This window comes from Meriones unguiculatus, chromosome 21 (assembly GCF_030254825.1).
Source record: "Meriones unguiculatus strain TT.TT164.6M chromosome 21, Bangor_MerUng_6.1, whole genome shotgun sequence".
In the NCBI taxonomy this organism is placed as follows: domain Eukaryota; kingdom Metazoa; phylum Chordata; class Mammalia; order Rodentia; family Muridae; genus Meriones; species Meriones unguiculatus.
The window spans coordinates 25,041,631-25,055,998 of record NC_083368.1 but is presented as its reverse complement, the minus strand read 5'-3'; the positions used below and the strand labels follow the sequence as shown (position 1 = coordinate 25,055,998).

General features: G+C 39.7%; 1 protein-coding gene across 6 annotated transcripts in view; it reads left to right on the top strand.

Annotated features, from left to right (window-relative positions):
* Positions 1–3,416: 3,416 nt before the first annotated feature.
* Positions 3,417–14,368, top strand: part of Pclo (piccolo presynaptic cytomatrix protein) — a 321,060-nt gene continuing 310,108 nt past the window's right edge. For all 6 annotated transcript variants that reach the window (XM_060373892.1, XM_060373895.1, XM_060373894.1 and 3 more), the window contains exons 1-2: positions 3,417–3,954; positions 9,285–10,776. In XM_060373892.1, the coding sequence (XP_060229875.1) occupies positions 3,716–3,954; positions 9,285–10,776 (1,731 nt within the window). In that variant the 5' untranslated portion in view covers positions 3,417–3,715. The remainder of the gene's footprint in view (positions 3,955–9,284; positions 10,777–14,368) is intronic.

Here is a 14,368-nt window from a genome sequence, read left to right as displayed (position 1 = left end):
CTTTCCCTCCTAACTGCAAGCTACTATCATTTCAATTATTTCAAAGTCTTTAGATCTTTCATATATGGTAACATGTGATTTTTTAAAATATCCTAGCATGAATGATAACTGCAAGGGCATGGGTAAAATGGGGTAACTGCTTTCCAAGGTATTTCCCAGTCATGCTTAGTTCCTAACTATCATATTATATACTACATTAGAATCTATCCATGTATAGAAGTAAATGAAAAGATTTCATATCCAAAGCTACCAATTTAGGTTGATAAAAGGCATGTATCATAGAAAATTTTATAAATTGACTTGTTTCCTGATCATTGTATCAGGATGGAAGAATTAGATCCAAACTATTTTCAATTAAATATAAATTTATTAAAAAGTCACTAGTTTGCCTCTATGAGGAACACAGGACAACAAATATTTTTAATTAAAAAATTTTTATATTAATTATAGTTTATTTACTTTGTATCCTAGCTGTAGCCTCCTTACTCATTCCCTCCCCATCCCTCCCTCATCTCCTCCCTACCCCTCTCTAAGTCCACTGATAGGGGAGGTCCTCCTCCCCTTCCATCTGACCCTAGCTTATCAGGTCTCATTAGGACCAGCTGCAATGTCCTCCTCTGTGGCCTAGCAAGGCTGTTCCTCCCTAGGGGCGGGGGTGAGGGGGGTCAATGAGCCAGCCACTGAGTTCAGTCAGAGACAGTCCCTGTTCCCCTTACTGGGGAACCCACTTGGATACTGAGCTACCATGGGCTACATCTGAGCAGGGGTTCTAGGTTATCTCCCTCCATGCATGGTCCTTGGTTGGAGAATCAGTCTCAGAAAAGACCTCTGTGCCCAGATATATTTGGTCCTTGTGGAGCTCCTGTCCTCTCCAGGTCTTACTAACTCCCCCTTCTTCCATATGATTCCCTGCACTCTGGGCAACAAATATTGTAAGTAGGGCATCACCAGTCTGTTTACTATGCCTTAAGGTACCAGTGACATACCAGGTCCTATGAAGCACCATACAGCCACTGGTTGTAGCACTGAAGACATTTTCCCTGTCCAAAATAAGTGGCATGAAGGTCCCTTCTGACCATATCTATCTGCCTAATTTGATGTATAATCTATAGCAATCCCTAGTTCAAACTGCCTCCTTTTTATTCTTCAGAGAAATCCAAGTGGTTTCTTTTTCTGGAAAAAAAAAAAAAGAACTTTCATGACATAATCCACCACTTGAGTTCTAGCCATTATACTACCTGAGTTGTACCTCAGATTTCTGATAATTCACACATAAGAAAGTACTTTCAGACTGTGCTTTATTGTTTCTGTTTATATCAAAGTTGGCAGAGTGTTTGCCTACTGGGCATGAAGACCCAGATTTAATATCCCAAGCACCACACACGAAGCAGGAGTAAGCTATCAAAGCCATTTTTAGCTATAGCACCAGTCTGAGGTCAGTCTGGGCTATGTAAGGCCCTGTCTCAATAACAACATCAACAACTCACCTCCCAAGGACTAGCCACGAGCCCAGATAGACAATTGGAAAGGAAATTAGCTTTACAAAAAGGTCCTGATGACAGAGTCAATTTTGAAAGTATACACTTCAAACATACCCTCAGCTCTCTGGTCCTTAGAGCTCATTTAACAGTCCATTTATTTTCCTACCATGCAATCTATTTTCATTTTCTGGTGGAGTCTGCTTCTGGGGGAAGGTTGGAAAGAAGAAAGGGAATGTACACTTTTCAAAAACAGGCCATATATTAATTCATATCTTACAAACTACTAATTTTCTTAGCCTGCATACAGACCATCATTGACTTTTTTCTTACTACTTCCCAAGTTCTTTTCCATCGGCAAGAGGAGAATATGAAAATTAATATGGTACTTTCTCAGCTTAATCGTGACTCTAAAGCTGCAGTTTTAAGCTTGTGGTTTGTGGCTGTGCATACCTCAGATAATATTTTATTCTCTCAAAGCTTGAGAAAACAATTAACATGTGAATCTTCCTTTTGCCCATTGTTCTAGAGATGATGTCAATTTCCATGCAATGACCACTGGGGAACAGTGGTTGATTCTCAAAGAGAAATGCTGTAAGGTGCAGGATTTGTGCCTAATTGTGATCTTCTACGGAATAAATTCCCTTTGAAAAGTATTAGCATATTCTATTTGCCTCTAAATGGGCCTATCAGAAAGTCTGATTGCCTCTAGGCTTAACTTGTTTGTGAAAACATTCTCTTTATCTCAAAGAATGACTCTTGGAGTTTTGACTTTGGAAGTCACATCCCTAATATATTATCAAAGAATCAAAATTTAATTGGTTACTAATGACACAACAAATAAGGCAATTTCCTGTTGAGTAGCCATCTTTAAATACAGCAAATTTAGTCACAGTTTGTTGCAATTGTGCCGATTTTCAGATTGGAAGTAGAAGACTCGTACCTACTACATAGAGATATGTTTTGTTTTTTGCCAAAATTTGGGAATTTCTGAGAGCCTGTTCGTATCAGTGTATTAATCTAACTCCTTATGCTTAGTCTTGGCCTCTTTAAGATAAAAAATTGAGACATTAAATACACTTTATAAGAGAACATTATATGGCAAATTTGGAGTTTCAGATCCAGCAGTAACTAAAATAGTCTTTACGAAGAAGAGTAGGGAGTGTGTGTGGTGGTGGTGCGGTTCTGAAAATGTAGCCATCTCTGTTGCTAAGCAGCTGTGTGATGAGACGTATCCGGCTTTTCTCTTCACATTTGTAAAATTAAAAACAATAGAGGGGGTGGACAGGGTTTGAAACCATGACCCCGAAGTTTCACATCACTGTCACACATGTTGAAAACACGTTCTCTGGGTGAACAATTTCTCATAATTCTTTACCTTGGTGTAGTCCATTGAGGAACAAGCGCAAGGTATAAGCATTCAAAATTCAAGCCTGTCTACTAATACATCACTTTGTAAAGTCTTAAATCTAGTGGTTCTGGTAAAGTTCTCGACCATAAGGACCGTTTTAGCTCATACTTGGAAATTTACCTCGAAACCTAGACGGATTCATTTTTTCCTTATCTTTAGTTACCTGAACCTTTCCTAGTAGATTTAAAAAAAAAAAAAAAAAAAATCCTTCCACAATCTCTTGTGGGGGGTGTGTGTGTAGGGGTCGTACCCTAAACTACAAATCCCAGGAGGCAAAGCTGCAGCCACCACCCCCACTTCCCTCTCCCTTAAACCGAGTTCGGGAAAACTCAGGTTGAGGCAACCAGCTACGTGCCTGAGAGAGGCGTCCGCAGTTCGTCCCGCCTTTTACCGCGGGATCATCCGTTGCCTTTAAGCCGCTGCCTGGGCGCCTACGCGCGACGCGACGCAGAGCGGGTGGGCGTGGCGGACATCACCTGTTCGGGGCGGCGCACGCGCACTGCGGCGGCGGCGAGGGGGCGGGGCGCGGGGCGGGGCCGACGGCGCCGGGCTGGCCGAGCTCTGCCGCTCCCGGGCTGCTCCGGCGCTGAGGCGGCAACCCGGAGGCAGCGTGTGAGGAGCTCGCCTGGCGCTGTCCAACATGGAGGAGCGGCCGGCCGCGGGCAACGCCTGCGGACGGCGCTGAGCCCGCGCTGCTCCTCCGGGCAGCCGGGAGAGAGGGCGCGGAGCCCCCAGAGCTGGGCAGCGTGCACGCCCCGGGGCGGACCCCGGCTGGCGGGGCAGGGACGGCCGCGGGCTTCTGCACCGGGACGTGTCCCGCCGAACCATGGGCAACGAGGCGAGCTTGGAAGGGGAAGGGCTCCCCGAAGGTCTGGCGGCGGCCGCAGGCGGGGCTGGCGGCTCGGGGAGCGCCCTGCACCCCGGGATCCCAGCCGGCATGGAGGCGGACCTGAGCCAGCTGAGCGAGGAGGAGAGGAGACAGATCGCTGCTGTCATGTCAAGGGCGCAGGGGCTGCCCAAGGGAAGCGTCCCCGCGGCCGCTGCGGAGTCGCCTTCCATGCACAGGCACGCACAGCATGATGGAGAGGTCCAGGCATATATATACCTCTTCCCGTGCACGTTTGTGTGTGTGCCCGCACGGTGGTACATATATGTCGCCTCCCTTCATTTTATTCTCCCTGTTGGGGTGGCGATAAGGCGATCAGGAGCTTCTGGATGGGCGGAATAAAAATGATGCAGTGTAGAGTTTCTGGTGGGATAGTCATGGGTTGCATTCTTGGAATTGTGATTTTAGGTTGTGATCCCCTCACCCCTTTGGCCTTTTGGAACCTTTTTCCTCTAGGGAAGTGTAGAGAGACGCCCTACAGTGTTTTACTAATCTGGAAATCTTCCATTAATACAACACAGACGTGTTGAAAAATGGATAGAGCTGGGTTGGGTGTTTACCTGAACGCTTAAACCCCTTCAGTGTTCTGAGGTCTTTTTCTCTGAGAATGATGTGTAAATATTCCTGTAACAATACCCTTAACCCCCTGGAGGTGACTGGTCCTCCCTTCCCAGCCTGTCCCCAGAGAACAGGAACTGCCTAGGTAAAAGGCATGGAATAAATATACCTTTTATATTCAGCGAGAGGCCCTAAGATATTCTGTGACATTAAACAGATGGTTTGGTCACAGCAGAGCAGGTGCTGTACATGTATTTCTGAATTAGCATATGCTAGTTTTTAAACCATTGCTCTTTTTTTTAATGCAAAAAAAAAAGTCTTGGTTTATAGAACATGTGAATTTGTATTACCTTAAGATTAGGTTTCAGTGCACACTTAAAAACAAAATAAATACATGACAATTTGAACAGGCAATTATAAAAGCTAATTTGTAATATTAACATACTCATTTCCTCACTAGCATTCTATTTTGCCCTTTCCTAATGAATAAGTCGTTGTCTAATTAGAACACCAAGAGGGTATAATCATGCTTGTCAGCCTTTGTTATTGTAAACAAACCCCTTAACTTTACGCCCTTCAGCAGGAAAAATATCTATCCATGGTTCTGAAACATCCTTTACAGGGATTGACAGGACTTCCACAGTCTCTACTTGAGGCTGGAAGTACGAAACGTCTGTAAGTATAGGTGTAGAACGCTCTACTTCATAAACTTAAAATGTTTTTCACTTAGTTACCAGCATGCAAATACGAATGCATAGTCTTGCCAAATGTCATAATAAACATAACCCAGGAGCAGTTTAAATTGCTGAAAGATTTTGTTTTCATGTAATATCGGAAATGCTGGAAATTTGTCAGGTAAAAGTCCCCATTTAATTAGAAAGAAACCACAATAGCATGGGAATTAGCCCCCAAAATGAGCTTTTTTTGTCTTGAAGCTACTATTGTTTTGGCTTCTAAAATACTTTACAAGATGAGCTGTCTTTCTCTGCTTGCTGGAATGCTGACTTTGAAAAAAAATCAAATGTGCATTTACTGTGTCATTTTTAGAATAATAGTGAGATGCAGTGCTATCATGAGCCAGATCTAGAATTTTTCCAGTGGGGTACATGCAACAGGTCTAGCCTGGTTGCAAATACAAGTGAGATCATTGGTGTTTATATTTGTACTTTTGCTTTTGTACAACAGACACTGGAGAAATATTTATGTCTATATGACTCTTACTTTATGTTTTATGTATATTGCAGAGTACTTTCCCAGTTCCCTATTAGCAACTGGACACTTTGGGATTGTTATTATTAAGCAATTTGTGCCCTAAATTACAATAGGTAACAGTTTGAAAATATATGCAGATAGAATTTCTGATTTTAGGAACACATTTGCCATTTGCTAAAGTCTTTCTATAAAGGACACTTTGGAAAAACATATACTTATGCATGATAATGAGAGAGTCACTTGACCTTGTCATTTAGATTTTCAGACTCTTGGTCTGAAATATATGTATATAAAGGGTTCAAATTATTTCAAAATTTAATAAGTTAAGAGATGTGCATTTAAGATATGGCAGGATTTATTTATTCTACCTTTTTTTTTCTTTTTGAGAAGTAAGGATTTTCAGCTCCAAGACTCAAGTTCTTATCTTATTGATTTTATGTGACTCACAGCAAATTAATATTCCTTTCTAGACCCATGAGTGTCTCATGTTCCTTGCTGCTAAAGAAGATAATAAGACCTGTCTCACCTGTCTCAGGAAGTCATTTTGAGTATGACTCAAAAGTTCACAGTGATTTGGGGAGGAGAGGGAATAGGAGCTGGATTTTTAATATTAAGGAGTATGACAAATATAAAGCATTGAAATCTCAGTGCATCAATGGAAAACTCTGAGTTATGGCCACAGATAAGATGTATGTTGTGTTTTTCACTGTCAGAAATACTTTTGATGCAAATTTGTATTCCTTTACATATGAGTAAGTAAGTGTGAGTCCTACCAGCAGAACCCTCCTTAGGCTGGAGGCCAGACTGCTTGAATTAAGTTTATGACTTTGAATTATTCTTTTAGCCGTTTCCTCTCTGGTATAAAAGTGAGTAAATAGTTCTAAGATTATTATTTCTGATGTGGAATATTTTATGTGACTCAGCACTATCAAATTGTCATTTACTGTTGAGTTACATTTAAAAACATTTCATCATTTCAGCTGCTTCCACGTTACAATATTCGCATATACCTGAGATATCATGTTATCTAAATCATCTTCTCTACTAACTTATGACAAAAAAAAAATTCTAATCTGGGAATGGCAATAGTGAAATGCAAAAATGATGTAGAATTAAACACAAGAAGCTGAAATCAGAATAAGGTGACAAAATTCTTCAAAATGTTGATTCACGGTAGCCTCAGTGAAAGACAGTTTTGCTGCTACTCTCCAGTTTGTTCGTGAACATGTGATTTGAGATGGCTCACTGAAAAACTTTTGTGATAGAAGATTAGAATTGTGAATTGGTGATTTCCTTTAGAGCTCCTGTGAGCCTCCCCTACTGAGTGGCCATCTGCTCCACTGGTTGTTTGTTTTAAATATAGAACAATAGGTCAAGCCCAGGTTCTTAAGTGAATATGGAAAGTATCTATTTAAAACTTAGAAAACCTTTAGAAGACTTTGAGGTGAAAAGAACTCAAGAAACTTTAATCTATGGTGGAGCAAAAACCTGATACGTTCTTTCATTGGTTTTCATATTGCAAACCATCCATTTATCCACTGATTCATCAAACATAAATGCTTTTCTCCTAGTTGCCAGGTTTGATTCTAGCAATGAAAAGATGAGTGAAATGTGATCTAGTGCACAGTTTTGTGTATAAGACACAGATTGCATTTTAGTTTATTTTTTAGCAGAATGGTTGTTATGGCAAACAGAGTTCAAAATCTCATATTTACCCAGGCACCTTTACATTTCTGTTTGGTGTTAAGCTAATCCTGTGATTTTTTTTTTTTGAACTTGAATTTAATACCAATAGCACCTAAAACCAAGTTAGATTTTGTAGATACTCCTTTCAGTAGAGTTTTGCATTGTATTAATTGAATGTGAGACATTTGCAGAATAATGCCAAAATCTATACCACGTATCTCTTTGGAAATAACCTATTTTCAGTTATATACTGTGGCTTTTATTCCTTCCCATGCACAGACAGGGAGTCCTGTAAAGAAGCGTTTGCAATATGTCCAAATGTAAATGTGTAGCAATGATTAAAAAATAATATCACAGGCCTTTTGGAAATAACCCAGGAAATAGTTTGAGTTTCTTTTTAAGTGAAAGCTTTGGAAACATAGTAAAATATCTACTTTAAAAAAAAACAATTTCCTGGAGGGAACTGCCTAAACTCTTCTATTATTGTTAGTATTAATATTATATACTGCTGGGATCAATTATATCACCTTCCACATACCAGGCAGATATAGTACCAGTGAGCTACAACCTACCATAGCCACTCATTTTGTTACATCATTTTATGCATATGTGCCAGTGAAAATTATTTTATTTCTGAGCCTTTGCTACAAGTTATACTCTTCCATTTCTTTCATCTTTCTCTTAGATCCCGATTTAGGCTGTAAGGATTAAGGAAGTTCTGAAGAAAATAACTAAATAACACAAAGTTGAAAATATGTGGCTGTGGCCCTAACTAGCCAATTTTGGACTGAATAAAAGATGTAAATTGTATTGTGACCATATTTCAGGTGTTCCCAAATTATTAATTATTTTTTCTGCTTCTTTCAAAAGGAAGCATATATTTTCCAAATATAAAATGACATAAATGAAACAAAAGTATTTATCTGGCTTTCCCCAGAGTTACAGTATGGAATGCAGTTAGCTATACTTTGGTTGTTGAAAAAAATAGCTTATTCAAAATTTAACATATATAACTTTAATTATTCAACTCATATTACTTAAGGTTTAGCATATCTTTAGCATATGTTTTTAAAAGAAATAATTGTCTTTTAAAGATTCTTGTCACAGCCTCCTAGCAATGTCAGTGATAATAGATAAAACTACAATGGTAACAATAAATAATGTCGCAAATACTGAATGAAGCTGTAACATGTTTTTCTTCACTGAGGAAAGTAATAGCATTTTCCAAAAGTGGAACCATAGCTAGTTTTATGCTACTTGGCTATCAGGCCAAGATACTTTAAGTATATCAAAATACTATAAGCCTTAGCTGATATGTTGCAGTAAAACCCTCAGATTAATTAAGTATTAGAAAAGGTCAAGTAATATTGGCCTTGCACAAGAAAATTTGTTTCTCAAACAACGTTAGTAATTAACATACAGATCTTTATAAAGTTTAATAAGGATAGTGCCTGATGGGTGTTACCATTCTAGGTAGAACAGGTCAAACTGAGTAAAGCATTAGATTTCTTCAGCATACTGAAAAAAATGTAAGCTCCATTACCATGAATTCACCTAAATGTCACACTGTATACCTTATGTAACTAATATGAGTTGTCAAAATTAAGTAAAAACTAACCCAGAAAGCTGTTATATGTAAAACAATGCTTTTTCTTCTCAGTTCTCTTTGCTTTCTCTTAACCATAATTTTTTAATCAAAAAGGCAGTACAGGTAATCACATATGTGTTACAATGTGACATTACATTGTCCTTTTGCAATTTTACTTTTTTAAACCTCTATGTTATATTCTAGTAAGTATATTTACGTAAGTTTTTATTATTTAACAACTAAATTATCATCACTCACGAGTAGCTTTTGTGACACTTCTTGTTGAAAAATTTTATCCATTCAAAAATAACAGACAAGGAAAGTTTTATGATCAATATAGGTTGCAACACAAATTGTATCCACATTCGAGTTACAAAACAAAACAGAACAACAACAACAACAACAAAACAATAGCTTTAAATGTTAGTTTGTTTTGAAGTAACTTCCACTATTTTAATTTTCCAGGAAACAAGAGTTGGATAGTAGTCAGCCTCCCCAGCAACCAGGAAAGCCACCAGACCCTGGACGCCCGACTCAGCCTGGCCTCAGTAAAAGCAGAACTACTGACACGTTTAGGTCAGAACAGAAATTGCCTGGAAGGAGTCCATCCACTATTAGCTTGAAAGAATCAAAGTCCAGAACTGATTTTAAGGAAGAGTACAAGTCTAGTATGATGCCTGGTTTCCTGTCAGATGTTAACCCTTTAAGTGCTGTCTCCTCTGTTGTAAATAAATTCAACCCGTTTGATTTGATATCAGACTCTGAGGCATCCCAGGAGGAAACTACAAAGAAACAAAAAGTTGCTCAGAAGGACCAAGGGAAGTCCGAAGGGATCTCAAAACCCCCCTTACAGCAGCCATCACCGAAGTCTGTTCCTAAACAGCAAGGACCACTGAAAGAGGTGATACAGCAAGATAGCTCTCCCAAGTCGGCATCTTCCCAGCAAGCAGAAAAAATAAAACCACAAGCCCCCGGCACAGGAAAGCCTTCCCAGAAGAGTCCAGCCCAAACACCAGCTCAGCAACCAAGTCCTGGGAAACCTGTAGCCCAACAGCCTGGGCCTGCAAAGCCCACAGTCCAGCAGCCAGGGCCAGCAAAGACCTCAGCACAGCCCGCTGGGACAGTGAAGCCTCCGGTTCAACCTCCAGTGACAGCCAAGCCCCCAGGTCAGCAGGCTGGATTAGAGAAGACCTCATCACAGCAACCTGGGCCAAAGACTCTAGCTCAGACTCCTGGGCTTGGAAAGGTTCCAGCTGGGCCAGCAAAGTCCCCGGCCCAGCAGCCAGGGACAACAAAAGTCCCAGCTCAACAGCCGGGGCAACCGACTTCGCCTAAGGTACCTGGGCCAACAAAGACTCCAGCTCAGCAGTCTGGACCTGGAAAGATACCAGCTCAACAGCCAGGCCCAGCAAAGCCTTCACCCCAGCAGCCCACCCCAGCAAAGCCCCAGCCTCAGCAGCCCACCCCGGCAAAGCCCCAGCCTCAGCAGCCCACCCCGGCAAAGCCCCAGCCTCAGCAGCCCACCCCGGCAAAGCCTTTACCCCAGCAGCCGACCCCGGCAAAGCCCCAACCTCAGCAGCCCACCCTGGCAAAGCCTTCACCCCAGCAGCCCACCCTGGCAAAGCCTTCACCCCAGCAGCCCACCCCGGCAAAGCCCCAGCCCCAGCAGCCCACCCCGGCAAAGCCCCAGCCTCAGCAGCCAAGCATGGCTAAACCCTCAGCTCAGCAGCCCGTGAAACCAATAAGCCAAATGGTTACCGGAAGACCTCTGCAACCACCACCAACTTCTGCAGCACAGACCCCTGTACAAGGCCTCTCTAAAACCATCTGTCCTCTTTGCAACACCACTGAACTTCTGTTGCACATTCCAGAAAAGGCCAATTTTAACACATGCACTGAGTGTCAAACCACCGTCTGTAGCCTCTGTGGTTTTAACCCCAATCCTCATTTAACTGAGGTGAGTGAGTTGATATATCAGTCCAAGCTCTGTAAGCAAGCATCTCAGACAGTACACACCTGATGCCTGCTTTGTCACATAAGAGAGGGAGTGGTTGTCTCATTCTCGCCCCCCCTCCTTCCCCTTCCTTCCCTCCCTCCCCTTTGTCCTTTTCTTTCCCTTGTCAACTGTAAATTTATTTTTATAAAGCATTCTCTCAAATGAAAATCCTAACATATTGCCACAGTTTCTGAAAATGTGGTAGAATATACAAGTATTAATTGAAGGAAGGAACTGAACTCCCTGGTGTGTTAATTAATATGTTAATTAAACACATATTAAACTGTGTTTGTATCTACATTGTTTCTTAGGGTGAACTGATACTGGTTTAATTTTTTAAATTGATGCTTCTAGCTCCCATATTTTGATGTTATTGTTGTATGGTTTGTTTTAGTTTTAGTTTCATTTTTTTTCTCTTTCTCTTTTAAGACAAGGTTTGCCATGTAGCCCAAGCTGACCTAGAATTTTGCAGTTAAAGTTGCTTCTAACTTGTGATCTTCCTTCTAGAGCCTTCCAAATTTTGGGATAACAGGCATGCTCACCCACATCCAGCTCACGTTTTGATACTATTAACTGAGATAAGTTTGCGTTTCAAAAGATGAATAATAATTTTTAATTTTAAAATATATTTTAATATTAGCAGAAATTCGGTTTTCAATTTGTACATGCCCATCCCCGTCAGTGATTCCTCAATATCCAAAGATGATATACTTCCCTTCATTAGCTGAGAGTCACTTATAACAATGTGGGTGGATCAGCAGCATGAAGTTATTGAAATGGACATATTGCTGATGTCTGTATTCTCAGAAGGTAGGTTACCGAGAAAGCCTGCTTCACCCTCAAATCAAAAGGGACCAAGAGTAAGGTGCATGACTACAGGTTTTTGTTCTTAGTGTTGGTAGACTAATTCTCAGGCAATCAGGAAGTATTAGCTTAGCATTTAAAGGCCTGGGGTAAAGTAGTATTTTAATAGATTGATACTGGGGACATTTTAAAGGGAAGAGACTAAATGTCACAGTGCAGTAGAAAAACTAGGAAATTCTTTGAATTAAAAAATAATGACATGTTTGTCTTTCAGGGTCTGGTTTATCTCGTTTGGGATGACTTTTTGTCTGTAAATTTTATGATTTCTTTCTTTTTTTATTTAATGCCTGTGTAATACTTCATTGTGTAAACATATCACATTTCTTTATCCATTCATCTGTTGAGGGTCATCAAAGTTGTTTTCAATTTCTGGCCATTCTGAATAGAGTAGAAATTAATATTGTTGAGCAAGTTTCTCTGGTAGGATGCCACATTCTTTGTTTACATGGCCAAGAGTGCTATAGCTGAGTCTTGAAGTAGATGAATTCCCATCTTTCTGAGGAACCACCATACTGATTTCCATCATGGCTGTACAAGTTCGCACTCCCATCAGCAACCATGTGTGTTCCCTTGCTCCATGCCCTCGACAGCATGAGCTGTTACTTGCTTTACTGCTCTTACCCATTTGAACAGAAATCCCAAAGTGGTTTTGACTTGCATTTCCCTATAGGATAAGAATGCAGAACATTTCTTTAAGTGCTTTTCAGTCATGAGTTTCCTTTTTTGAGAGTCCTTGCTTAGATCTGTACCCCATTTTAAAAATCATGTTTGTTTTCTTGACTTTTTTGAATTCTTTATATATTTTGTGTATTATCCCGCTATTGAATGTATAACTAGAAAACAATCTCTTTCTCTTCTATAGGCTGTTGCATTGCCCAAACAGCAGTATTCCTTTCAGTTTTATGAGGTCCCATTTATTCGCTGTTGAGCTCATTGCTTGGGCTAATGGTATTGTGTTCAGAAAGTCTTTTTTTTTTTTTTTCTGTGTCAATGAATTTAAGACTGTTCCCCACTCTCTTTTCTACCAGGTTCAGTGTATCTGGTTTTATGTTCAGGTCTTTGATCCACTTGTAGTTGAGTTTTGTGCAAGGTGCTAGGTCTGAACATTTGTATTCTTCATTCTGGTTGCTTCTGTAAGCTTTAAGTGGGGGAGAACACAATATATAATTGAGAAAAGAAGTCTTTTTTTTTATCTGAAGTCAGCATCATAATAGATGTGTAGATTTGGTGTGAATATAGAACTTTTAGTATCTGTTTCTAATTTAGAAAATGTTAATTTCACATGGTTGAGCCTAACATGATAAGGTGTTAATAACCCACAAACCAAAACATGTTAGGTTTGAACATCAAACAGAGGCTGAATTTTTTTTAAGCTTGCAGAAGCTTTGTTTTGAGTAACTTTATGCCCTGATTGTATTTTGAACACAAAAATAAATGACATGTAAATTGTTCTCTGGGGAAAAAAAGAAATAATATGAAGGTAAAATAACAATAATAATAATATAAAATGAATGTGAATGGACTGGGACTTAAGGGTATAGGCAAAGGTTTATGGCATTTTTTAATTTGAGGAGGTCTGATACCGCCTGATATATAGAAGGAGCATTAAGTCCATCAGGAAGACAGTTGTTAGTGGGTTGAAGATGATTTAAATATCTCTAAAGGATAGGGGCTGTATACTCTATAAATGAAATTGTCCACCAGTATCAATGATGAGGATTGATAGTTATTATGTTTATTTGGTCACTAAATTATAATGTATGAGAAAAATATAGTTTCAAAACTTGTCAAGCCCACTTTGTTTTCTGAAGTATTTTAGTTTTATAACCAAAGCTTTTATTGGGTTTTGTAAAACTGTGTAAGTGAGCCGTTGTTTACTTATAAAATTACAATTACTATAAACACACTATTATGTGTTCTTATAAATGATAGCCAGAGTTATATTGTAATTAGAGGTTTAGCTGTGTGTGTGTGTGTGTGTGTGTGTAACTTCCAAAATTTTAGTTAAGTTGTATTTTGGCCCAAAAAATACTGTTTTGATAATGATACAAGGCAATGGTTTGAAAGACAGATGGTATTTTCACTGAATATTTGCATTTATTATGCTTCAGTGGCAAGTCACAAAGCAAAAAAATGCAGTTAGAAATATATGCATCATGTATTATTTATATTCCCAGCATTTGAAAGACACATATTATTTAAATGTTTAATAAATAGAAGGCATTCCACTACATGGTTATGGGACAGACATGTGACTAAAGCATAAATGCTGAACTTATCATAATTAAGATATACTACATTTATGTATACACCAGCAAATATTATATTGATTCAGGTGATAAGAGATGAAAGACATAACCAAATTCGATGAACTCTTGAGAATGAAGAATGGGGAAAGCTTCATGGAAAAAGCGTCTTTCCCAAAAAGCATCAGAATAAATATTGTCATTTATTTATAGTATTTTAAATACTAGAGAACATGCAGCAGGTTAGGAGTTGAGCGAGACCTGGACATAGAGTAATTTAGAGCATACCTAGGGTATTGAGCCTCCATCTGGAGTGGTGAGATGGCTCAGTGTATAAAGGCCTGGAGCTCTGGGCAAGGCCCCCAGATGACCTACCCCCAAAAGTTTCCCTCTGATCTCCATATGTGCACTCTGAGTACTCTTTTGTAATTCAACTTAGTTCT